The 25,298-nt window shown below is 43.6% G+C and overlaps 1 protein-coding gene across 7 annotated transcripts in view; it reads right to left on the bottom strand.

The window, feature by feature from the left end:
• The window catches only part of LOC137633951 (elongator complex protein 2-like), a 281,330-nt gene extending 257,477 nt beyond the window's left edge, over window positions 1-23,853 (bottom strand). For 4 of the 7 annotated variants that reach the window (XR_011042378.1, XM_068366208.1, XM_068366207.1 and 1 more), the window contains exons 1-5: window positions 22,204-22,365; window positions 20,314-20,484; window positions 13,147-13,421; window positions 2,852-3,025; window positions 929-1,115 (exon numbers count right to left, since the gene is read on the bottom strand). Coding sequence is in view for 2 of the 7 variants with exons in the window: in XM_068366208.1 (XP_068222309.1) it covers window positions 1,041-1,115; window positions 2,852-3,025; window positions 13,147-13,158 (261 nt within the window). In the remaining 5 variants the exon portion in view is untranslated. Of the gene's footprint in view, window positions 1-928; window positions 1,116-2,851; window positions 3,026-13,146; window positions 13,422-20,313; window positions 20,485-22,203; window positions 22,366-23,645 lie in introns of those variants that run through there. The other 3 variants (XM_068366206.1, XM_068366204.1, XM_068366205.1) reach the window with 3 other exon arrangements.
• Window positions 23,854-25,298: the final 1,445 nt, after the last annotated feature.

Raw genomic sequence — 25,298 nt, 5'->3', positions numbered from 1 at the left:
GATACACTGACAAGATGAGAACTTCAGAAATGTTGTGGTATTTGGAAGGAGAGTAAAATTAACCTGAAAACATTATGGTTTATATTACCTGACTTGTCAGGCTAATTCCAAACTCTTTAACCTCTCCATTTTTTGTTCCTCAAATAGAAAGACTTAGAAATCATTTTATTGTCTATTTGTTCCCTAAATGTTTCTCTACATTTGATTTTCGACGCCCAATGAATCCAAGGCTTGCTTGCTCCTTAAAATTCATACACTGCCAAGCATAGCACAACTTTATTACTGTGACCTTACTAAAATACAGAGAGAGAGAGAGAGAGAGAGAGAGAGAGAGAGAGAGAGAGAGAGAGAGAGAGAGAGAGAGAGAGAGAGAGAGAGAGAGAAATACCAATACTTTGAGTAGAGAAAATAACAAACACATTAATACCCAAAGATACAAAATTGATTCTTTTTGGAGTGGATTTCGTAAGATGATTTTTTTCACAGATTGAATCTTGTTTTACAAGTAACATGATCTTAAAATTTACAACAAAATTTCATTTAGTATCCTGAGTATTTTTTCGTAATACGAGGCGTAGAAATCTTCGTATGTCGTTTCGTAAAATGAGTTTTTTGTATAAAGAAACATTCGTATCTCGAGGTTTCACTATATCATTATGTCTATTCCACACTTAGGTCACTCGGACATCCCATACTTTGTGCTATAAATTAGATGTTCCTTGAGGAAATAGTGAAAAGCAAAGACATCAAGTAAGATCAGTAGCTAGAGAACTGCATTAGCTATGCAATACTAAAACAGTGTCAAATGGTAAGACAATGGATCCCTCATGGTGGCAAAGAGAACTCACCTTGTAAACTAGCTCTGATATCATTCTGCATCAATACATAAAAACTCAGGAGTCAGAGAGAGAGAGAGAGAGAGACTTACCGTGATCTAGATCATGACCTTTCCTCCTTGGAGGAGTCCAAAAAAGATATGACGGGGGTCAATGGCCGATGCAATAAAGTTCTGGGCCTCTTTGACTCTCCTCATGGCTTCCTCAATTTCTCACTGCGCTGCCTCGTTGCTCTTGGTTTAGGGCTTGATAATTGCAGTGGAAGAATGGTTGTTCACTCTGGAAAGAGAAACGATGTCAATTCAACTATTAAACACTATAGTAACGTATATTAATGTTGAGATAAAAGCAAAAATCCTATAAATACTTATAGAATGTAAAGCCTAAATAGTTTTTTATAAAATCTGTCAAAATATTTTATATGACTTTTCTGCTACAAACACAAGAAAAGACAAATTTGAAGATAATTTGTATTTTTCCCGTAATACAAACCTGGGGTTTTTTATTTGGATTATCTTCCAGCTTCGCCAAAAGATAATCCAAATAAAAAAAGTGAACAATTGAAAATTGTTTCTCCATTATGAAAATCATATTAATTCTACCCATTTTACTTTAAAATGACCCAAGCATCTCTCTCTCTTTTCCATTGATGTTGATAAGGACTTCAAAATGGGAGATAGGTCAAACTACTATTGTATCAGGCTAGCGTGGGACACAAAGGGTCGCACTGGGTAAGGACAGCGCAGCAAGATATCACGACGCGACCAGAAAACTTGCTGGAGGTCAAGACCTGAGTGAGCATGCTCTCTGACCCCGGGTCGCCTCATGGCGCGTATCACTCCGCCAGAGGTTCCCCCGCATAGAAAACGGAGGTAGGGTAAACTACACAAAATTTTGGTCGGTTGGGAGGAGATCCCAGATACTCCTAAGACAGTAGTTCGAGGTAAGTACTCCGTGTTGGAACAAACTACTATTGTATCAGGCCATTACCTTAAAAATCACGCATTCCCACACACATTATCTCTCATCAATTGCAAATATAACTAACACCTTCAAGTTCATGCAGAGTTAAGCTTAATTCTTTTAGCTTATATATATGTTGCAAGGTTCTATTTTCTAAGGTGGCCTTTTCTAGTTCTTAGATCTTCAGCACCCCCTGCAGTAGGATGTAACTGCCTACCCCCCCCCCCCCCTAGGGCAATTGTTCCACTGCCATTGTGGACTGGGGTTCTTTTATTCATATCTGGGGTGCGGCCAGTTTCCATGCATTGTCTGTTTGTGATAATAGTTGATTCAACACTGTACAATATTGCACAAAATTTCCAACAAGAGGAAAATAGCTACAGTATAGTCTAATTCACTATGGAGGAAAAGAACCAGAATAAACTTAAACATAGAGTAGTAGGCTTAACAGAAAAAAATGACACTCGGCTAACATAATAAAAGCTACAGTTAACAATAATAAAATAAAACATTTTAAAAGTAACTTGTATTTTTCCTAGCCATACAACTACTTCTTCTCCATCACTTACAGCAAAAGAGAAAAAAAATTACAAATTTTTGTCAGGAGCTGTCTGTACATGCGTACAGTACTAGAAAGTGGCCAAAACGAAAGTGAGTAGTCTACAATAGGAGCCCCTTTCCAATCGGTGGTAGGATAGCTGCTCATCATCCAACTTTAATATCTCTAAATAAAGAACGAGGGTTTGTAGGATGCGTAGGAACCTGCCAGATGTGTGGTTGAATCTGTGGTTCTAGGATTGGTCTGCACAGTCGCGTACAATGGCATCAGCGACAACAACATTAATTTAATCATCATCACCAGTTATTTAAGGAAGCAGTATTCGTCATCGATTCAATGGACAACCATAAACTAGGAAGGAACAAATATACCTTGCAGTAAACGTACCTGTCCCTGATTGCAAACAAAATCCCTCTCTCAACCATTATAAACCTATTTGCATAAGAACAACTAGAAGTTCTACATACTTTACATCACACATTAAAATACTTACTTGATGGGCTGTCCCATGAATTCCTGATGATGCATTTTCAGCGCTGATATTATTAAAAGGTTGCTCAGAAGACTCCACTAATGCATTTTTAGTTCCATTACACTCCAATCCAAGACGCACATAACGAACTTCTCCAGCTTTAGCTGCTAGCTCCATCAATTCCTCAGCAGTTACCTATGAGCAAAAAGTCCCAAGACTGTACTCTCAAACATAAATATATCATGAAACTTATGCAAATATGACAAATTCGTAGATAATTTGTATTTTTCCTAATTATACAAACCTTAGCTATTTAATAGGGGTATTACTTTCGGCGTAGCTGAAATGACGAGCCGTTAATTTTTAACATGGGTTTACTACCCACACCGCTAGTTAGCAGGGGTAGGGGAGGGTAGCTTGCTACCTCCCCCCTCTCACACACCTGTGCTTGAGCTCACTTTGCTTGGAGGTAGGACTTCAAGAGGGATAGGGCTGGCGGGCAAGTTTGGTTAAATAGCTAAGGTTTGTATAGTTAGGAAAAATACAAATTATCTACGAATTTGTCATTTGTTCCGTAACTGGAATATAAACCACGCCATTTAATAGGGGTGACTCACACACTAGGAAGGGTGGACGTCCCAGCCCGTCTGGCTTTTGGCTTTGACCAGGGACTCCTTATTTGAGTGTGTAGCACTTAAGAAATAAGGAGTCCCTGCACCTCGCTAAAACCTTGCTACGCAAGGTCTGCGGCCTACGCAAGCTGTGTGTGAAGGTAAGAAGAAGTGTGACTCGTCCTAGAATGTTGTTCTGAAGTTCTTTAGATGGAAACTTATAGACTAGGACTTTCCCAATACCACCTCGTCAGGGTATGGGGACGTAATAGTATTAATCTTAACCCTTTTACCCCCGGGGTATTTGGAAATTTCCCACCCTTAACCCCCAGGGGGTTATTTTTTTCCAAGCACATTTTGCAGTATATTTTATCTAAATTGCTCTAACAGCCTTAATTTTTGTCATAGAGAGGTCATGTTGGTCTCATTCTCTTGGAAAATGCCTGAATTTTCTCAAAAAATTATCATAAAATATGAAAAACTAATTTTTATAGCATTTTTTTGCAAGGACGTACCGGTACGTCCATGGGGGTAAAGGGATGGCTTTTGTGAAACGTACCAGTACGTCCTTTGGGGGTAAAAGGGTTAATACTAGGAACACAAGGAAGCATGGTTTACCTGCAGTGGTTTGAGGTTAGCTATGCAAAGAACCCAGGATGCTGCTTTCCCCAAGAGAGGGGAGGATGAAAAAAAGAATAAGGGCCAGTCAAACCTCTTCATTCATGCAGACTAAAACCGGGTAACAATGCCCTCGACCTTCTGCTACTTGTCCAATAAGAAGCTTGAGGTTTTAAACCAGCTGTTGTGCAACCACCACAGGACCGATAGAGAACGTATCAAGTCTCCTGAGGGTCACGTCTTGCAGGTAGTGGGATGTGAACGTTGTTTGACGTTTCCACACCCCAGCTTGAAGAACCTGCGTCACTGAAAAATTTCTTTTGAAGGCCAGGGATATAGCTATGCCCCTGACATCATGTGCTCTGGGGCGACGTGACGGAGGAGGGTCTGGATTCAGTGCCAGGTCAACAACCCTGCAAATCCATGCTGAGATGGTGTTCTTGGTGACCCTCCTCTTGGTCCTTCCTGTGCTGACGAATAGTGCAGGCACACGAGGACGGGCTGCGGCTGTTCTCTTGAGGTACAGCCTCAAGCTCCTCACTGGACATAGTAAGAGATGGTCTGGGTCATCTGTTATAGTACGGAGACTAGAAATCCGGAAGGAGTCGAATCGAGGATCCGCTACTCTTGGATTCTGAGTCTTAGCAATAAACTCAGGGACGAAGCTGAACGTTACCTCCCCCCATCCCCTTAAATGAGCAATGTCATACGAGAGACCATGAAGTTCGCTGACTCGCTTGGCCGAGGCCAAAGCTAGCAGGAATACCGTCTTTCAGGTTAGGTGGCGATCTGATGCCTGGTTCATACGGAGGTCTCTTAAGAGACCTGAGAACTCGAACCACGTTCCATGGGGGAGGTTTCACTTCCGACTGAGGGCAGGTAAGTTCATAACTACGTACGAGTAGAGAAAGTTCTAGCGATGAGGAAATGTCCATTCCTTTGAGCCTGAAGGCCAGACTTAAGGCTGAGCGATAGCCTTTCACTGCCGAGACTGAAAGGCGCATTTCTTCATGCAAATACACGAGGAACTCCGCTATTGCTGGAATAGTGGCATCTGGGTGAGAGATACCCCTTCCACGACACCAACCACAGAAGACTCGCCACTTCGCCTGGTAGACCCCTGCGGATGACCTGCGCAGGTGTCCAGACATCCTAATCGCAACTTGTTGCGAAAATCCTCTCTCAGAGAGGAGATGCTGGATAGTCTCCAGGCGTGAAGCCGCAGTGAACCTACGGATTTGTGGAAGATGTTGGCATGTGGTTGTTTGAGAAGATTGTGTCGTGGAGGGAGTTCTCTTGGTGGCTCCGTTAGGAGTTGCAGAAGGTCCAGGAACCATTCTGCATGATGCCATAGCGGAGCTATGAGGGTCATTGAAAGATTGACCGATGTTCTGGTCTTGTTGAGTACCCTCCTCATCAGACAGAACGGGGGAAAGGCGTAAACGTCGATGTTGTCCACCGTTGTTGGAAAGCATCTTGCCAGAGAGTCTTGGGGTCTGGGACTGGGGAACAGTACAGCGGGAGCCTGAAGTTCAGGGCCGTTGCGAAGAGGTCCACAGTCGGAGAACCCCACAAAGTCAGGACTTTGTTGGCTACTAGATGATCCAAAGACTACTCGGTACTCACTGAGATACTCTGCTCAGGTTGTCGGCGAGCACATTCCTTTTGCCTGGAATGAAGCATGCCGATAGTGGTATCGAGTGGATTGCGGCCCATCTCAGTATCTCTAATGCTAGATGGGATAGTTGCTGTGAAAAATTACCTCCTTGTTTGTTGATGTAGGCCACTACTGTGGTGTTGTCGCTCATCACCACCACAGAGTGACTTGCCAAGTAATGATGGAACTGTTGAAGGGCCAAAAAAACGGCCTTCATCTCTAGGAGATTTATGTGGAGGTACTTTTCTGACTCTGACCAACCCTTTTTTTGAAGCGTCCGAAAACACCATCAAATCTGGGGGGAGGACAAGAGGATCCACTCCCTTTTGTAGGTTCTCGTCTGCCACCCACCACTGGAGATCCATCAGTTCCGCAGGTCCCATGGGTATCTGGATGTCCGGGGAGTCGTCCACTTGATTCCACCGGGACTTGAGTCACCACTAGAGGGATCTCATCCTGAGGCGACCATTGGGAACGAGACGGGCCAGCGATGAAAGGTGACCGAGGAGATGTAACCACTATTGGGCTGGAAGTTCTTCTCGTATGAGAAAAGGTCTTGCGACCTTCCTCAGCCTTGCTATCCTGTCATCTGATGGGAAGGCTTTGTGGAGATTGGTGTCTATGATCATGCCTAAGTACAGATGCTCCCCTACTTACGAACATTCGAGTTACGAACAACGGTACATACGAACACAAATTGAAGGAAGTCCAAACATGTTCGTAAACATCCGTAGATTTCATTTCAAGTTAAATTCTCTCTCTCTCTCTCTCTCTCTCTCTCTCTCTCTCTCTCTCTCTCTCTCTCTCTCTCTCTCTCTTTCTCTCTCTCTCTCCGTATTTTGATTTTTAATGCAGTTAAATCTTCACATTTCTTTGAAAATTATTAAAAAAAATTTTATATCCTTATTCGATGTTTCAATTAAGGGAATAGTAACGGATCGGAAGAAAACCACTTGATTTGCCTCTCGCCTTCCGTCAGAAGAAATATAACGTCATCAGACTTTTGGCATTTTTTTTTTTTATTTCTTAACATATTAGAAATATCTTCAAGATGAATATTACATCAGCGCCAATATGTTACAGAAAATCAGTTTCCCTACAGTTCTTATTATTAGGTATCATGCGAAATCATTGTAGCTCTTTCTGTGTGTGTGTGTGTGTGTGCTCGCTCTGTCAATCGCATACGGGTAGTTAATTCTAAAGCTTCATACAGTATTCAATTTTTCGTTCAATATTAAGCCTTCATATTTCATTAGACATTATTGTGTTTAATTGTGGTTTATTAAAGCACGTTCATATTTTTTTTTTTTAATTTCTTGAGCATTTCAATAATCAACAATTACTTTTGATTTACTTTTGGTTGGGAGATCAGCTGATCTCAAGGTGACGCTGCAGTATTACGATTATGCGCACATATAGTACGAATAACACTGATTTATATAATTTTCTTGATATTCGAAATCTCTTCATAGTGAATATTACAACAGCGCTAATATATTATAGGGTATCACATTTTCCATACAGTTCGTTGCTAGACCTTATTATTAGTTATAAACGGAATACGCAACCCCCCACCTCTCTCTCTCTCTCTCTCTCTCTCTCTCTCTCTCTCTCTCTCTCTCTCTCTCTCTCTCTCTCTCTCTCTCTCTCTCCGTATTTTGATTTTTAATGCAGTTAAGTCTTCATATTTCTTTGAAAATATTAAAAAATTCTTTATATCCTTATTCGATGTTTCGATTATGGGAATAGTAACGGATCCGAAGAAAATCACTTGATTTGCCTCTCGCCTTCCGCCAGAAGAAATATAACATCAGACTTTTTTTTTTTCTTAACTTTACGGTAAGTTGTAGGCTACTAATCTCATAACTAATGATACAGACCACTAAAACACTTGATATCGTTACTCGGTGTTTCGATTATGAGAATTCTGTAATAAGATTACTCGGCAACATAATGAAAGGAAATCATTCGGTTTGTCAGCGCTCTTCCGCCAAATACATGACGTCACAAGATACGTGACGTATACTCTACAAAGAATGATTCCGTCGGTCAAAATTGAAATAAAACAATTCAGTAAACTAACCCCCCCCCCCTCTCTCTCTCTCTCTCTCTCTCTCTCTCTCTCTCTCTCTCTCTCTCTCTAACATACGTAGTACAGTACTGTACGTATTCTCTCCATTTTATTAAATGTTTTTTTCAGTACAAACCAATACAGGTTACTTATACAAGCCTTAAACATACTTAAACATACTTATATAAACCTTCAATATACTTATACAGTACTGTATATGCCTTAAACATAAATTATAATACAAAATATGGCACTGAAGCAACTTACGAACAGTTTGAACTTACGAACGATCGTTCGGAACGTAACTCGTTCGTAAGTTGGGGAGCGTCTGTATACCAGTTTTTGAGTGGGAAGCAGTGAGGACTTTTCGAGATTTACCATGATCCCCAGATCTTGGCAAAGTCTTAGAAGTTTGTCTCGGTGTTGAAGAAGGGTTGACACCGAGTCTGCTAGGATTAACCAGTTGTCCAGAGAACGGAGGAGACGGATGCCAATCCTGTGTGCCCAAGATGATACGAGGGTGAACACTCTGGTGAAGACTTGTGGTGCTGTGGAGAGACCGAAGCATAGCACCTTGAACTGGTACATTCTGTTGTCTTGGCTGAATCTTAAGTACTTCCTTGAAGACGGATGGACTGGGATCTGGAAGTACGAGTCCTTTAGGTCCAGTGTGCACATGAAGTCTTGCGGTCTTACTGCTAGTCTGACTGTGTCCACCGTCTCCATGCTGAACGGAGTTTCTTTGACAAATTTGTTCAGATCTGAGAGGTCGATGACTGGTCTCCAGCCTCCAGATGCCTTCTTTTCAAGAAAGAGTCGACTGAAGAGGACTGGGGATCCGTCGAGGACCTCTTGGAGAGCGCCCTTCTTCAACAGGGTCTGGACTTCTGCCCGAAGGGCTTGCCCCCTTGCCGATTCCATGGCAAGGGAGTTCAATAACACTGGATTCGTCGTCAGGGGAGGTAGAGAGTTATGAACGGGACGCGATATCCTAGACTGATCACGGAGATTGTCCAGGAATCGGCCCCGAGTTGCTTCCACCTGTTTGAGCAACTTTGTAGGCATCCCGCCACTTGTGGAAATGCAGGGGGACTGCCTATCCTAGCGTTTGCGGTCTCGGATGCTCCCTCTAGTAGGATTTTTGCTTCCCCAGGAGGACTTTTTGCCTTTCCTTTCTTTGACAGGAAAGATCTTAGACACCATAGTCTTTGCTGCTGTTGTCTTCGTAGTGGTCTTGACTGGACGTGACTGCTGTGGTGCTGGAGGTTTATAGGGCTTGGATGTTAAAGCCCTATGAAGGAGGGAGTCTTGATGAGAATTCCTCCACCTCTCAGCAGCATGTTCCACATCTTTAGGCTCGAACAGAACAGACCTCTCTATGGAGGAATGTCTGAGCCTATTGATCTCGGCACTAGGGACCTTCTGATGGAATCTCTCAGCTACTGCATCCCGACGTTTCAGGATGGTATTCGCCCACAGGTTCGAGACTTGGTGGGCCAGATACTCGATCGTGCGAGTACCTGAGAGAAGGAAGGTTTCCATAGCTTTCCTGTTACGTTCCTTGGAGAAATCCTCAGAACGTATCAGGATACCTAAGGTCCCCAACCAGATATCGTGGCTTGCATAGTACAGTTCGCGACTTTCTCCTGATTGAGGATCTCGGCTGTCGAGAATGAGACCTGACGGTTAGAGTTTCTCAAGAAGGACTCCCCTGGTTGGCTCTTCCAGTGAGTGGTGAAGTGGAAGAGCTAGACAAGGCTCCTCTAGGATCTCGAAGTACCTCCTCTGCTGTACGCGAGGAGGTGGGAGGAGCTTGTTGGTACTGGAATGGGTGAAGGAGGACATCTCGGAGAGCTGTTGTGAGATCTTGTCCCTGGTACTCTTTACCCCTTGACACCAGGGCAGGGCTGCACTGGTCTTAGAGGGCTTTTGAGTAGCAAAGACGCGGTCTAAGACCATGTCTTTGCCCTCTCAAGGAGGGATCTCTGGATCGGAAAACCCATTGAGAGCCCACATTAGAGTCAGAACTTGCCAAAACACATGTTCTGACTCTTGCTAGTCTCCTTCTGCTGTAGGACTTGCAGCGAAGTCCCCTTCTATCCCCGAAGGATCTTCTTGGGGAGAGTCGCGGTCATTCCCTGAGTGGCTAGTTGGCTCCATCCTAATCCTCATGGAGGATTTAGGCAATGTTTTGGAGTCTTTAGGTTCCTTCCTGGGAAGGATATAAGACTCCAACATTGATAAGGGTGGCATGTTCCTTCCAGTCACTGACTGAGTGGACCCCTCGGCGCGAAGAGAGGTTTCCTCCATTGGTGCGATGGGGAAGTGTCTCTCCTCGCGTGATTCCCTTGGAGACGGGAAACCTTCATCTGAAAGGGAAGGAGAGGCAGTCTGAGGAATAGAAGGAACCTGCCTCAAAGGTCTGCGTGGAGTCAGTTTCGCCCTTGGGGAAGTGACCGCGTCTGGAACAACTCTTTTTCTCTTCAAAGGGGTAGAAGAAGCCATGGTTCTGTGTCCCAATTCAGAGAAGACAGGCTTGAAAGCCTGAACTATGGCTCTGATCAGGGCACCGAACCAGGGCTGTTGGCTGACAGATGTGCTATCAGACATACCCCTTGAAAGGAAAGGGATTGAAGGATCCCTGGGAGGAGTCACTATACAGTAATTGGTGGGTTCGCCTGTGGAAGCTTTGGGATCCTGGACCCCTCTGGAAGTTTCCCTTCTCCCACAATGCGCGGTGGCATGCGCTTGCGGGGAGGGGAATGAGGCGATGGCGACCTTGCCGTACGTAGTTGTTTGGGATGTGTAGTCTCACGCGCGGGAGGATATTAACGCTCGCGCGAGGGAGTTTATCGGGGTTCACGCGCGGAAGACTGGTGGAGCGCGCATGCCCGGCCACGCAGGATTATTACGAAGAACACACGGGCGGGCGGGAGAATGTTTGCGCACGTCTGTGCCGGCCGTAGGGCGCGAGCGCGGGAGAGTGTTTGCGCACGTCTGTGCCGGCCGTAGGGCGCGCGCGCGGGAGTGTGTTCGCGCACGTCTGTGTCGGCCGTAGGGCGCGCGCACAGGAGAAAGTTCCCTAGCGCGCGGGCGCGCAGTGGATTCATGCGGGGCACACGGGAGAATGTTGGCACGCATCCCTAGGAGAGGATTGACGAGCATGCACATATCCTTACGGATGTGCATGAGAGAAGGCTGGTGAGCAGATGAGTGCTGGTGCGTTGATATGGGTTGGCGCGCGGGAAAAAGCAGCATGGCTGACTTGCCAGAAGTCCTGCCATCAGTGGAAAGTTGGCGAACAGGTTTTACCTGGCGTGTAGGATGGTGCGCAGGAGAGTGAGATGTTGGGAGCGTATGCGCACGTGCAGGAGAATGTTGGTGCGCGGAAGAGCGCTATTGCGAAGGAGATTTATGGCGCGCAGGTGAGTGTTAGCGCCCATCTGCGTAGAAGATTGTTGGCGCGTAAGCGCAAGATGCGTGGACGCAGTTCGCGCAGGCAAGACCTGGCGCGCAGGAGATCGTGGGCATATGTGTGCATGAGGGCGCGCATGTCGCGTGATGGAGCTATGCTCTTGTTACAGTGTATGTGCATGTTGGCGCGTACGCTCTTGATGCCCTGTGTTAGGGTAAGGATGAATATCAGCGCGTAGTGATGGGGCCTGACGAGCTACTAATGAGCGCTTGTCAAGTTTCATGGGCGCGTAGCGTGTAAGTTGTTGGCGTGCAATAGCACGTTTGGATGGAGCCTTGTTAGGCCCATGCAGGAACGGCGACGGCAGGTCGGCAGGTCTGTCAGGTGGAAGGTCAACGTGTCCTTTAAAAGGACGACCTTCTACCGAGGGAGATCGTGAACGATCTGCAGAGAGGTCCAGGAACAATGCAGGTGCAGTGATGGATGATTGGGCCTCCTCACCGCAGGTGAAGGAAGGCCTCTATGGCGAAGAGGAAGGCGAGCCTTCCGACGAATGCACCCTCTGGGGGCCGTTGGATCAGCAAGCTGACCTGCAGTCCTCCGAAGAGGAGTCTCAGTAAGTGAACTCCCCCGAGGGAGAGAAACAAAAGCAGGAGAGACTGACGATGGACTTAGTTTCCCCCTCGTAGGTTGATCAGGAACGGGAGAAACTAAGCCGTCAGCTACCGTAGAGCTTGGAGTGGAAGAGGAGATGGGTGAGACCGTATTGGATACATTTGACACAACAACGTCGACAAGAGACAGAGGATCAATCTCTGACAGTGACGACGATTGCTTGACAGCAGCACCCAATCGGATGTAGTTAAGCAAAACTTCCTTGGACGGCGAACCCGTAAGCCCCAAGGAGGACCAAAGCTGAAACAAGGAGGTTAGTGACATATCCTCCACCCGGGGGGAGAGGAGGAGCTGCTTCGCTAGGGGATGCAACATCATCTCTCGAGACCCGAGGTTGGTTACCAATAAGTCGGTCTACGCTACCACTCGACGGTTTCTCGAAAGAGACCGACCGAGTGTGAGCTTCGTAGGAGGTTTGGGCAAGGGATGAAGAGGCCTTGGGTTTTTCCCCCTTCGAAGCAACCTTCGAAGGAGAAATATCCCGTTTGGACTTCTTCTTCCGTCATTACGAAAGCCTCTCCCACTGGGAGGCAGACCACTCAAAGTTAAAGTTAAAGTTGCAGGTTTTAGGTCTCCACTCAGACGATCTACATCATTCTGCTCGGGTGTCCATAAGTCAGCAGGGACTATCACTAGCCCCCTCTAACCTCCCCCTCAGGGAGAGAACTCGGGACCTCTGAAACAGAAGCCCGCGATGCTACCAACCTAGCTATCACTACACTTGTTGACACTATTACACCATTGGCCCCTACAAGAAGGACAAAGGCCATGAGGATCAGTCTCGACCGCCGACACGAACGTTCCAAAGGGGCGGTCTGGAAAACCAGGGCAGGTGTGCATGATTGCAGAGGCCAACTTCACATACACAGAAACTAGAAAAAGAAAGAACAAAAGCAATTAAATGGCTGCCAATATGACGGCGAGGATGAGAGCGGACACGTCCGACCACCATCAGAGCCGATAGCAAAGCGAGCTCAAGCACAGGTGTGAGAGGGGGGGAGGGTAGCAAGCTACCCTACCCTACCCCCACTAACTGGAGGTGTGGGTAGTAAACCCTCGTTAAAAATTAATGGCTCGTCACTTCAGCTACGCCGAAAGTAATACCCCTATTAAATAGCGTGGTTTGTATTTCAGTTACGGAACAAACCCCTATTAAATAGCGTGGTTTGTATTTCAGTTACGGAACAAACCCCTATTAAATAGCGTGGTCTGTATTCCAGTTACGGAACAAATTAGAAGCGCAAGAGAATCCGAGGAGACACGACTCACCTTAGAGACCATGTAGATGACAAGGGAGTAAACCCCATCACTGACATCTCTTGAAACAACAGGCCTTCTCTCTTCAGACTTCTTCTAAAATAGCCCAGGGGAAGAGGACTGTCCTGAGACATTAGCCAGCTGATCTTGACTGACGCAAACCACACCTGTCATCGACGCCTTCCGGGACGCCACCCGTTCTTGCGTACGCAGCAGCGGCCATCCACGATGGACGTGACAACGACCAATGTACCATCTTGTACGGGAACAGGTAAAGCCAGGACGGGCTGGAAGAAAATAAGTCTGAATAATACGTAGTTTCTATCAGAGATCAATAATCATTGCAGATGAAAACATAATCTTTTGCTCAACTATCAATCAATCTCAAACAATGCTCACTGAAACCAAAATTGAAAATAATTCCAAAAACAGAACACAGATGATAATGGGGACATTTTTTCCAGCAACCAAAAGGTAGTCTCAAAAATACATAAAAACAAAATTCATAACTGACCAATGATAAAACATAACAAATCTTAATAGTAATTTGTATTTTTCCTATTCATAAAAACCTGAGTCCAATTTGGGAGATCACTTTGGCGCGAGCTGGAATCGGTTGTTGAAGTGGATAACGAGCATCGCAAAGCCCCTGCCCCTCCACAGATGCTTCTCTATTCAATCTTGCTGCTTCAACCCAGGACTCAGAGGGACGGTTTGTTCCCCCGCGACATACAAACCCTCGTCCTTTGCTTATGGAGACTCACTGCTTGCTTGGATGGTCAGATGGCCCCTCAGAACCCCCTGGAGGATTCTGTATCTTCCCTGAATGTCTTCAAGGCTTGTTCTGTGGAGAAGCAAAGCAGAGACACTATGGCCTATCCGTTTATCGTAGGGATGACAAACTGGTAGGTCCTGGGACGTACCTATTTCTGTTTTGTACCAAATCAAAGAGACACTTCCCCAAAATGACATATCAGCCAGAGTCCAACACCAGGAAAATGAGTAATGGGTTGGTATTAGATTCGCCATCTCAAAACTCACATGAAGAATGGGGAGATTTACCTCTTTGGTTACACAGAAGTTTGAAGTGCTACTCACCAGCATCTTGTCTGACCAGCTTGCAACACTTCAATCGCTGACCCCACAAGAGAGGCAGAAGAAAAAAGGAGAAGAGACAGTTATACTACATTCACTTCCAACTTCTGTTAAAATGATACCATAGATGAGATGCAATCTGTCCTCATAAGGGAGCTGGGCTTGCTATACAACGGTTTGAAGAGCCACCGCAGATCCAAGTATGAAGAACTCAAGAGACTTGTGGATACATTCTCTAAGGTAGAAGGATGTGAAGGTGGTCTGCCTTCCCTGACACCTGCCTTCCTCACCTGGCCCACTGACCGGTTTCATTTGAAAGTAGGGAGAGTTGGGGCAATACCCCTAACTTCATCTGACAGAGAGTAAGCTCTCTGTTGAGGCTCACGAAGCCAGAAAAGACACCGTGTTCCCTGACAGCTCTTTTTTAGATCTGCCAAACCCAACGAAGAGATTCCTACACTCCGGCCTGAGGTGTGGAGCTCTCTTCATACAACACCCAAGAGACCTTACGGAATACGAGATCCTCTCGTCTTCATCACCACCTGACACCTCCTGGGGGGGAGGGGATGGAGGATTCACACCTGGGGTCCTATGCCGCCAGATCCTTCATCTTTGCCATAAAGTTGGGCACAAAACTAAAGGAGACCTCCTTGGCTACGTAAGAAATACCGCGCAACTTGCTCACTCCCTTAGTCGACAGTAAGGCAGGTAGGAAGAATGTCTCGAGGTCGGATCCCTTTCTGATTCAGTCCTCCTCAAGGGCTCGAATGGGGTACGCGTAAGAAACCTGATTACTAGGGTCACATCCCACTACAGGGGCCTAAGATCCCAGGGTGGGCAAGATTGTTTGAAGCTCCTCACGAGCATTGACAGCTCCTGAAAAGCCAAGAGGATTATATCTTGCAGTGGATACACCACACTCTAGGCCTATAGGTAACCTCTGATGGCTGCAACCAAGAGATGTTTTTCCCGATGAAGGAAGACGAAGAAATCCCCTTCTAGGACACCAATCACAGGATATGGCCCACTTAGCCTGGTAGACAGATGCAGTGGACCTCTGGAGATAACTAGACATCTCACGTGTAATGCCTTGTGAAAAGCCTTTCGCTCAAAGGAGATGCTCAACAGTCTCCACCCGTGAAGAGATAAGGACTCCAAGGATGAATGGTAACTGCGCAGGTGTGGCTGACAAAGAAGAGGTGGCCATAAGGGTAGTTCTCTTGGGACCTCAACCAGAAGAGCTAGCAGATCAGGATACAACTTGGACTGTGGCCATCTTGGAGCCACCAAGGTCATTCCGATTCCTGTCATAATCAACACCCTATTGATTACTGGCCAAATCAGGGTGAATGGGAGAAAGGTGTAAATGTCCATGTGATCCCAGAGGTGTTGCCAGGCTTCTTCAAACACTGCCCAAGGATCGCAAACAGGTTGATCCCCGGTGAACCCCACCGAGCAAGAAGCCTTTCCTTCACGAGAGGCTGAAGAGACCACTCTGCTCCTGCAGCCTGGCCCTGATGGCTGAATGTGTGGACTAGGTCATTCATCTTGCCCAGAATGCACCTTGCTGACAATGCTACAGGGTGAAACCCTGCCCAAATAAGCATCTGCTTCACAAACTTGCCAGGGGAGCGCTAGAACATGCCTTCTTACTCGCTGATGTAGGCCATTACAGCTGAGCTGTCGCTCAAACTTTCTTGGAACGCTTGCAGAGGGAGGAGCTCACATCTCGAGGATGTTGATGTGCAGATGCCTGTATTCCTTGGACCCCACTCCTGATACAAAGACAGATGAAGGTTTGGACTTAAGAAGTAGAGTGGTACTTCCTCAGGAGTAGTGTTCTTGTCGAGCCACCAGGCAAGATCGTTTCGGACCTCCTGTGATACCGGCACAAGATGTAACGGAAAATGATCCCTGCTTGCTACCCAGTGATCATTCAGGCACCCGTGAAGGGATCTCTGGTGGAGAAACCCTAGAAGAATAAGCTACTCTTGTACAGACTGATGTCTGAGATGATGTTGCCACTGTTAAACTGGAGCAGCTGTCGTCTACAGGAAAAAGTCTCGCTGCTGCCGAGTCTATCGGCATGCCCAGGTACTTCACACCCTCTGCTTGGGTATGACATTTTAACTTTTCCCAGTTTACCGCAATCCCCAGATCGTGGCAAAGTGCAAAAAGTCGATCTCGATTCTGAAGCAACTGTCTCTTTGAAGAGGCCAGGATCAACCAGTCGTTGAGATACACCAGCAGTCTCATCCTTCACAAGTGGGTCCAAGCGGCTACCACAATGTACACCTGAGTGAACACCTGAGGAGCCACACATAGTCTGAGACACCGTACCGTTGAGGGGGAAGTGGAGGTACTTCCAAGAAGTCTGATGAACAGGCAGTTGAAAGTATGCATCTTTCAGATCTATGGAAAGCCTGAAGTCTTCCTCTCTGATGGAAGACAGCACACACCTTACTTTTTCCATCCTGAACTTAAGTGACCGTCAACTCTGCACCCAATAAGGACGTACCTTCAGCCTTGAGTCTCTATGAAGGGAGGGCCCCGTTCAGAGCGGAAACTCCGGCTAAGACGTGGCATTCTTTGGCATAAAAAAAACTTCCGTAGCCTAGAGAGCAAGATCCTGTTATCTTGTTGGACCTGCTTGAACCAAACAATTTTCCAGATCCACAAATCTCACTATCCAACGCAAGGTCAACTAGGGCTTCGATTCAAGAGGGCCAACGAAATGCCGATAGACAACCGATGTCCTCCCCACTGGTGGAACCACCGTAGCCTCCCCCAAGATGTTACATTCACGATGAGTGCCATGATCTCCAGAAAAGAACTCTCCAACTCAGGGTAGGCAGCCTCCGTGGGCATCAAACCGCAGGCCAACATCCCCACGACCTCCTGCCCTGGAGTACCGTCGTCCGCTGCAGCGAATGAAGGCGATGCCACATGCTACGGAGTCTTTGCTGCTTCTCATGATTACATCTATTCCATCCCAAGGACAGAACCAGGCGCATCATTTGGAGAAGACAAAGGCCCGGCAAGCCCAGGGCCAAGGAAGGAGAACTCCGGCACAAGACAGCGTGGCGCTAGACTCAGCACACAGTAAACCCAGCACCCCAGGTCAGGGTTGAAGGACACGAATGGTATCGTGTCCATGGGCAGAGCCCTTCGACCCACATTCTCCACCTACTAGAGAGCACAAGCCCTCTAACATGGCATCAAATGGTGCCACCCTCTCTTCCCAAAGTAAGTCCATGCAAAAGCAGGAAGCCGCAACAACTTTCTCACCATGGCTAAAAACAGACCAAGAGACAAGCTCCCATCTGTTCCGGCCGACTACCGGAGTAGACGGATCAGCCAAGGCTACCCGGCCCTCTGGGCTCGCTACTGGGATTGCTGGAGTGACAGGGGTTGACAGCATAACCCACCGGGGCACATCTACTAGGCTACCAGAATGGCCAGTACCAGAACGTAAGCAAGACTGGTCCATGGCTCTGCGGGAACCACACGGGTACCATCCACCTATCCCAAGAGAGAGGTGGTGTCCTCGGGAACCAAGTCCCCACGACTACAGCTGGCTTTCCTGGACTTTTGTTACCCCTTCCATAGCAAAGTGGAACAGTCAGGAAATGAATTATCCCAAGGAATAAATGAAAAAGATAGAGTCAACAGCAGGAGAGAGGTAAGAGCAGCAGCATCTACATCCACCCTTGATGTGGCCAAAGCCAAATTGGCCTTGACAGTCAGACGAGTGAGTGAGTGAGTTCCCTTACCAGTCTGTTATTACCAAACTGAGTTGTTAATGATCCAATAGAGATCTCACCTTTGGCAGAGACAATGAAAGGTTTGTATAACCTCAAGAACAATATGCCTCATGTAATATACCACAAAATGAACAGATGTTCTCATGCAATGAACTCCTTAACTTGCAGAGACATTTAGCGCATGAGTGTAGGCTGTAAGGTAGATATTGTAAAGGACAAATTTGGAAATAATTTCTATTTATTATTATTATTATTACTAGCCAAGCTACAACCCTAATTGGAAAAGCAAGATGCTATAAGCCCAAGGGCTCCAACAGGGAAAAATAGCCGAGGAAAGGAAATAAAGTAATGAGAATAAATTTACAATAAATCATTCTAAAAACAGTAACAGCGTCAAAACAGATATGTCCTATATAAACTATTAACAATGTCAAAAACAGATATGTCCTATATAAACTATTAACAATGTCAAAAACAGATATGTCCTATATAAACTATTAACAACGTCAAAAACAGATATGTCCTATATAAACTATTAACAATGTCAAAAACAGATATGTCCTATATAAACTATTAACAACGTCAAAAACAGATATGTCCTATATAAACTATTAACAATGTCAAAAACAGATATGTCCTATATAAACTATTAACAATGTCAAAAACAGATATGTCATATATAAACAATAAAAAGACTATACAAACACTGAGCTCTTTACAGTGGATACTAGTTCAGCGAATGCTGAAAACTAGCCAATAAACTTTTTAGACAGGTACAGTACAGTAAAACTACCCACCACTAGTTAGTGGAGGGTGGTAGCAAGGCTGGATTAGTCGCCCTGCTCACACACTCACTAGTTAAGTAACGTCACTTTTTAATTGCAGGCAGGACTTTCCGGATGTGTGAACAGGTGAGGGGATGCTCTAAGAATGTCCTCTTGGAGAACTTCCATTCTTCCACTTATAAAAGCTCGCACATGCACAGGAGAGAGTGAGAGCAGAAAAGGGAGCGTGCAAGGAGTAAACACACATAGTTGAGGGCAAGCTCCTGTAGGAGTGCAAGCGTGCACAGTAGCTTGTAGTGGGCGCGAATCCCAGCCACGTGTGAATGGACGAGGGTGCGCCCCTGTTTATTCTCTTCTCTCTGTCTTTGGTGAAGGAAAAAGAAAGAGTAAGCATTATGTAAGTAACTCCAATTGATCAGTCTTCTTGAACTTCCTAGTTCATAGAAGGAAAATGAAGGTTGGGACCCCTTCATCCCGACCTACAGAGAGAAGAGACGAAGAAGAGAGATTGAGGCAAAGGAGGAGGAGAAACTTGCAGCTCTCCTTGAAAGGTCTTTCAGGCTGACGACGATGTTCCAACTGGGGAGAAAAAAAAATAAAAATAAAAACAACAACAACAACAACAATAGCAACAACGGCAAAATCAGGTAAACGTTCAGGAATGGGAAGACAGAAAAGGAAAGAAGTTGGCAGCAAAAACTTTTTCCTTTAACGGATCACATCGATACTAATGACTTCCAATATTCTTAGGATTACGTTGTCAAAGAAAAGAAAAACTGTCTAGAGGGAACAACAAAGTGGAATCAGCCGAATAAACCGACAACTAATACTGCTACAGTTATCAAGAAACTGCTAAACGTTTCTTTTTCCAGAAAACCCTCGCAGAATACGATTGTCCAACCAATTATCTAGAGGATTAAAACAGCCAGTTGAGAGCCCCAGAAGCAATTATCATTATTATTACTAGCTAAGCTATAACCCTAGTTGGAAAAGCATGATGCTATAAGCCCAAGGCCTTCAACGAGGAAAAGTAACCCAGTGAGAAAAGGAAATAGAGATAAACTACAAGAGAAGTAGTAAGCAATCAAAATAGTGGAAGACCATGGTAAGGAGACTTTAGCACTACCCAAGACTAGAGAACAATGGTTTGATTCTGGAGTATCCTTCACCCTAGAAGAGCTGCTTACCATGAGTCAAGAGTCTCTTCTAACTTTACAGAGTGGAGAGTAGCCACTGAGTAACTACAGCTATTGAAAACAAAGTGAGAGCCCAGTGACGTACGTCAGGTTGGTAAGGTTTCATTGCCAATAGGCAGTAACTAGCGCCACCTAGGTATAGGTCTAAAAGTTCTGAAAGCACATTCCTATCAAAGGGTTTGCATTTGCGTAGGAACAAATACTCGGTCAATTCGATTTTCATTTTGCACTTATTTAAATAATTTCTCATTTCTTTCTTTTGAAAGTTTTCCAGTCTTAAGTTATAAGTAAACATCTGTTACCAAATAGACTTAAACACTTCTAAACATCGGTACTTACTTTTCCTGCTCCTCGTAGTTCTCCCGTTTGTCTGCCACGCTTGTTGCGGCCATGGCTAAAGTCTCCGCTTTTGACGGCACAAGAACTTCCCCTCGGGTAAAGAATGATCTCTCTGAGGCGAGATTTTAAGAGTGCGGATAATTGAATCACTCTGGCTTAATTCTCCCTTATCTGGAAAGACACAATAATGAACAATAGGAATATTATCATCGGTTATTATTTTCATAAATATTTTGTAACATTAACATGCGATGAAAAGTGCTATTTACCCTAATCTTTACTGTCATATAAACAACACTATACTGTATTTTCCTACCTGTAATACAATTCAGAATTACTGTATAAATAAATTACAGAACTGGATAAATGTGTAATGTAGTACAATATTCCTAATAATTTTAATTAAGGGCTCCTTGTTTACTTAATGGAACTTTGAACAATTTTAACAGAAATACTTGAGGAAAACACAATTTTTTCAAATTACAGAAATTTTAAAACTAGGATTTGTGTAGTTGGTTAGAACGGAGACAGTGTAAAATTGTTAAAATTATAGATCAAGTCAGAAAATCATTTTATTTCACTCTTTACTGTCCTGATCTCAGCGACGAGAGAAGGAAAATAATAGAACTACAGAAGAGGAAAAGGAAAAGAGGAGGAAAAGAAGAAGATATTAGGAAACGTTCTGTTCAAGCTAGAAGGAATAGAGGAAGGAAAAGAATATATATACTTAATGTGGGAAAAAAGGATTAAAGGAAATAAATGAACTAGAATAGAGAAGACAAGTAAGGAAGTGCCAATGGAAAGGCAAATCCCTCCACCCAGCAATGGATCGGAATGGAATAGATAGAGGTTTTCCATAGAGGGATAGAGAATATAGGTTTTCCAGTAGTAAATAATGTGCTCCGTCCAAATTGACGTTCATTGTTAAATAGCATAAGTAATGACTAAAAAAACCACATTTAAAAAAGGGAAACAGGAGCCTTTGTATATCAGCGGCCAGTTCCTCTCACGTGCATGGAAAATGGGCATTTTCTTCCCATTTTCTAGTCGTTCTTAAGATGTGGACGTTGTACAATATAAACTGTGTCCATTTTTCCGCAGAACATCTACACGAGAACACCACATAACCTAACCTAATAGCCATGTCCTTACCTACTTAAGGGAGGGCTAACGACCCCTGCGTACCCCCTTAAACTACCGTCATTATACATACACCCAGGGAATCAAACAGAAGAACACCACATAAACCGAGGTTCCGCAACACAACCTAACCTAGGAGCCATGTTTTTACCTACTTACCTATGGGGGAGGTTGTGACCCCCTTAGGACTCTAGTATCCTCAGTTTAACATAATACAAAAGCCTCACTAAATATCCTATTTCATAAATTGTAAATCTATCTTCATAATGTCATATTTCAAAGATATTAAATATTTTCCTCATAAATCAAATTGATTCATTATTATTACTAGCTACGCTACAACCCTAATTGGAAAAGCAGGATGCTATAAGCCCTATAGGGGCTCCATCAGGGAAAAAATAGCCTAGTGAGGAAAGGAAACAAGGAAAATAATAACAGACGTTTAAGAATAATAAAATAATTCTTTCGTATATAAACTATAAAAACTTCAAAATAACGAGAGGAAAAGAAACAAGATAAAATAGTAAAAAATCGTAAAAAAATATGTACAGCTGGCCTCACTAATTCAGGTACACTTCACGACAAGCTCAGGAGACGTCAGTGTGCCGGAATTAGTGAAGGCCAACTGTACATAGCTTAAACTAGCCTTGTTTCGACTAACATCACCAGCTCACATATAGTAGAAGGGTGTGGTCTAAATCACGATCACTTAAGACATAACAAATTACACAGAATAAAGTTAAAACTGACCTGTACCAGGATGTTACAGCCATGAAATGACGTACAGGAGTCTTCCCGTTACTGTAACGATACAGGAAGTTACAGGAAAGTGACGTAATTCGTTAAAATAGGCTTCGTACCGTTATCGCATTTCGCCGAGTCACTCTGATTACTGTTATTGTTTCTCAGCTGATCGCTGGCGTTCCAGCGAGTGAAACGAGCAGTGTTCTTTTTAACTATTTCTTCTAATTAATATATATTTTGTAATGCTTTTGATAAAATTATTAATTTTAATATATAATTAATATTAATGCTTATTTTTGGCTATCAATTTCACATATATTATGTTTATTTAGGCTTACTTTGAATGTTAGAACTGACGTTCCAGCAAGTTAGCGAGCAGTAAGCGTTCCTTTTAATGATTTCTTCCAATAAATATATATTTTCTAATGCTTTCAATAAGATTATATCTTTTAATATCTAATTAATGTTAATTCTTGTTTTTTCATTATGAATTTCACATATATATTGTTTATTTAGCTTATTGTTTAAGGGCTAGGCGGCAAGCCAGCAACCAAATGTTGGGGTGGCCACACCGGAACCGCCACACCTCTCTTAAACTCTTGCCTCCTCACTAGACCCAGCTCCCATAGCCTTCCTCGTCAACATGACGATGGTGTTTGAGTAGGAAATGACTTCCCATTGAAAAAATCGTTATTTTAATCTGAACTATAAATTACACAAGAGTCTGGATTCACGATTTTAATAAACAGAGAAGGGAAAATAAGTTAATTTTGAAATGAATGTTGCCAGTCTCGTTTGTACGGCGACAGATTTAATGAATATCTGCAAATTTCACAAGTCTTTTGATTCCTTGATGGGAACATCCTTCCTGGATTCAGACTTAAAAAAACAAACGTCGAACTATAGACAACCTCAATCTCTTTTTTACCAGCTATTATAATTGCTTCAGATATGATAAAGTTCACGAAAAATCATTGTCCCTTTCATTCCAGAATTAACTAGCATTTGCATAAGATATATTGTTTAAATGTACATACGATTCTTTTCACATTTGAAATTCTCTCTCTCTCTCTCTCTCTCTCTCTCTCTCTCTCTCTCTCTCTCTCTCTCTCTCTCTCTCTCTCTCTCTCTCTCTCTCTCTCTCTATATATATATATATATATATATATATATATATATATATATATATATATATAGGATATATATATACATATATATATATATATATATATATATATATATATATATATATATATATATATATAACTAAATGGTAATTAAATAGGTTGCAAAGCACAAAAAAGCGTAGGCCTACCCACTATTTTATTACCATCCATTTGCAGTTGATTGCCATAACTTCCATTTATTTAATCCATTTTTGCTCTCTGAAACACCTCCCAATGAATTGTTGATTAGTAATGGCTAGAAACGAACAACTGAACGTGTACCCCTTCAGGAACTGATGAAAAATGGCGTAATCTTGGGTGAAGGAAGACGCTCAAGCCGCCGCGATTTTTTAAAACATGAAACATAGTCTGGCGGCAACTGCAGCGGCTTGAGGCTTCCCGCGTCTCCTATCTGGCCACCTACATAAGATACCTAAGGTTTCAATTATCAGCTGGAACCTCTTGCCGCTAACCTCCCCGCTAGCCGCGCTTGGTCTGGCCGGGCCCTGATAGTGTTTTACCCAAATATCTATCAAATAGGCTTGTGAATTTCCATGAAACTACAGCAATGAATGTTTCAAACATTGGCCTAATTTGTGGTGGTACAATGAATTGACAGATGTGCTTAATTAACCTGTTTACTCTTAGAAAGAAAGAGGAACTTCTTCCCTTCCCTCAGAGCATTTCGAAGAAGTGGTACTTAATCACGTAACTGTGACGCAGAGGTTCCCCCAACCCTCCTTCGGTGTTTACACCTAAGTCTATCCTAGTACTCCTCCCCCCCCCCCTTCCTTCTTGCCTTCACTCCCATTGTTATTAGGCTACCGAGTAAATCCCTGTTAGGAAAGACTGTGTACTGCACTTATAAAATGAGCCGGAAGAGCAATAAAATGTTTTATGGTGGTAGATAATGATTAGATGGTTAACACAAATTATCAAACATAATAGAAGAGGTTTAAAACAGGGGATATTCTACTCGGACTCCTACAAATTTTAGATTTGCGACTAAGAAATAAAATAAAATAACATTAGTAGAAATAGAAAACAATTTTTTCCCTTGAGAGAATTGTATATTTGGAATGATGTTATTGGGGCAAGACTGGAGCAGGATTCAGGAATAATTTCACCGACTTCGACTCCTACCTCAGAACCCTTTTAGTACATCGGCAGCAGTTGTAGTAGTAGCTCTGAACTATTTCATATAGATTCGACTTTAGTCAAGGCAAATATGTTGCTTTGTCCTCGCCATTGCAAAACTACAATTGCGCTGAAACTCTTCACCATTTACAACAGAGAGAAAGAAAGAAACCGCCTGAAAATTTGTATAAATCGGTAAGAAAAGTATGACTTTAATAAGTACATGATATATTGCAATATACTACTAGCCATATATATATATATATATATATATATATATATATATATATATATATATATATATATATATATATATATATATATATATATATATATATATACTGTATATGATTTCAGAATTTATCAAATGGCCGATGTCAATGCCCTTATATGAAACATCTTTTAGAAGTCTACCTTCTAAGGAATTCAAGCTACTCTCTCTGGTGAAATTGATATGATAAATTATATCAAACAATGCTCTCTGTCATTTTCTTCCTGGCAATTGGTGTATCGAGTAACCTGTGTTGTATGGAAGAATAAGTCCTACGGCTTAACCTAAAGAAAATTATATTTCTATTGCTTTACCAACACTCGCTTGAAGTGCGAAGTGTAGGGTTAGCATGGCTTCTTTCGTCTCCTGTCATAAGTCTCATTCTTGATCTTCAATGTAAGTGAGTGGGTAAGATATAAAACGTTGGTCTTGTGGGGTTAGGTAAAGTCTAAAGTCACGAATCACATTACCAGGTATGCTGAACTTTTACTGACAAAGAATTTCGTATTGCTTGGGGTAGGAGGTCA

The sequence above is a fragment of the Palaemon carinicauda genome, chromosome 43 (assembly GCF_036898095.1).
Source record: "Palaemon carinicauda isolate YSFRI2023 chromosome 43, ASM3689809v2, whole genome shotgun sequence".
In the NCBI taxonomy this organism is placed as follows: domain Eukaryota; kingdom Metazoa; phylum Arthropoda; class Malacostraca; order Decapoda; family Palaemonidae; genus Palaemon; species Palaemon carinicauda.
Note: the sequence above shows the minus strand (reverse complement) of the source record. Positions and strands in the feature narration are given on the sequence as shown.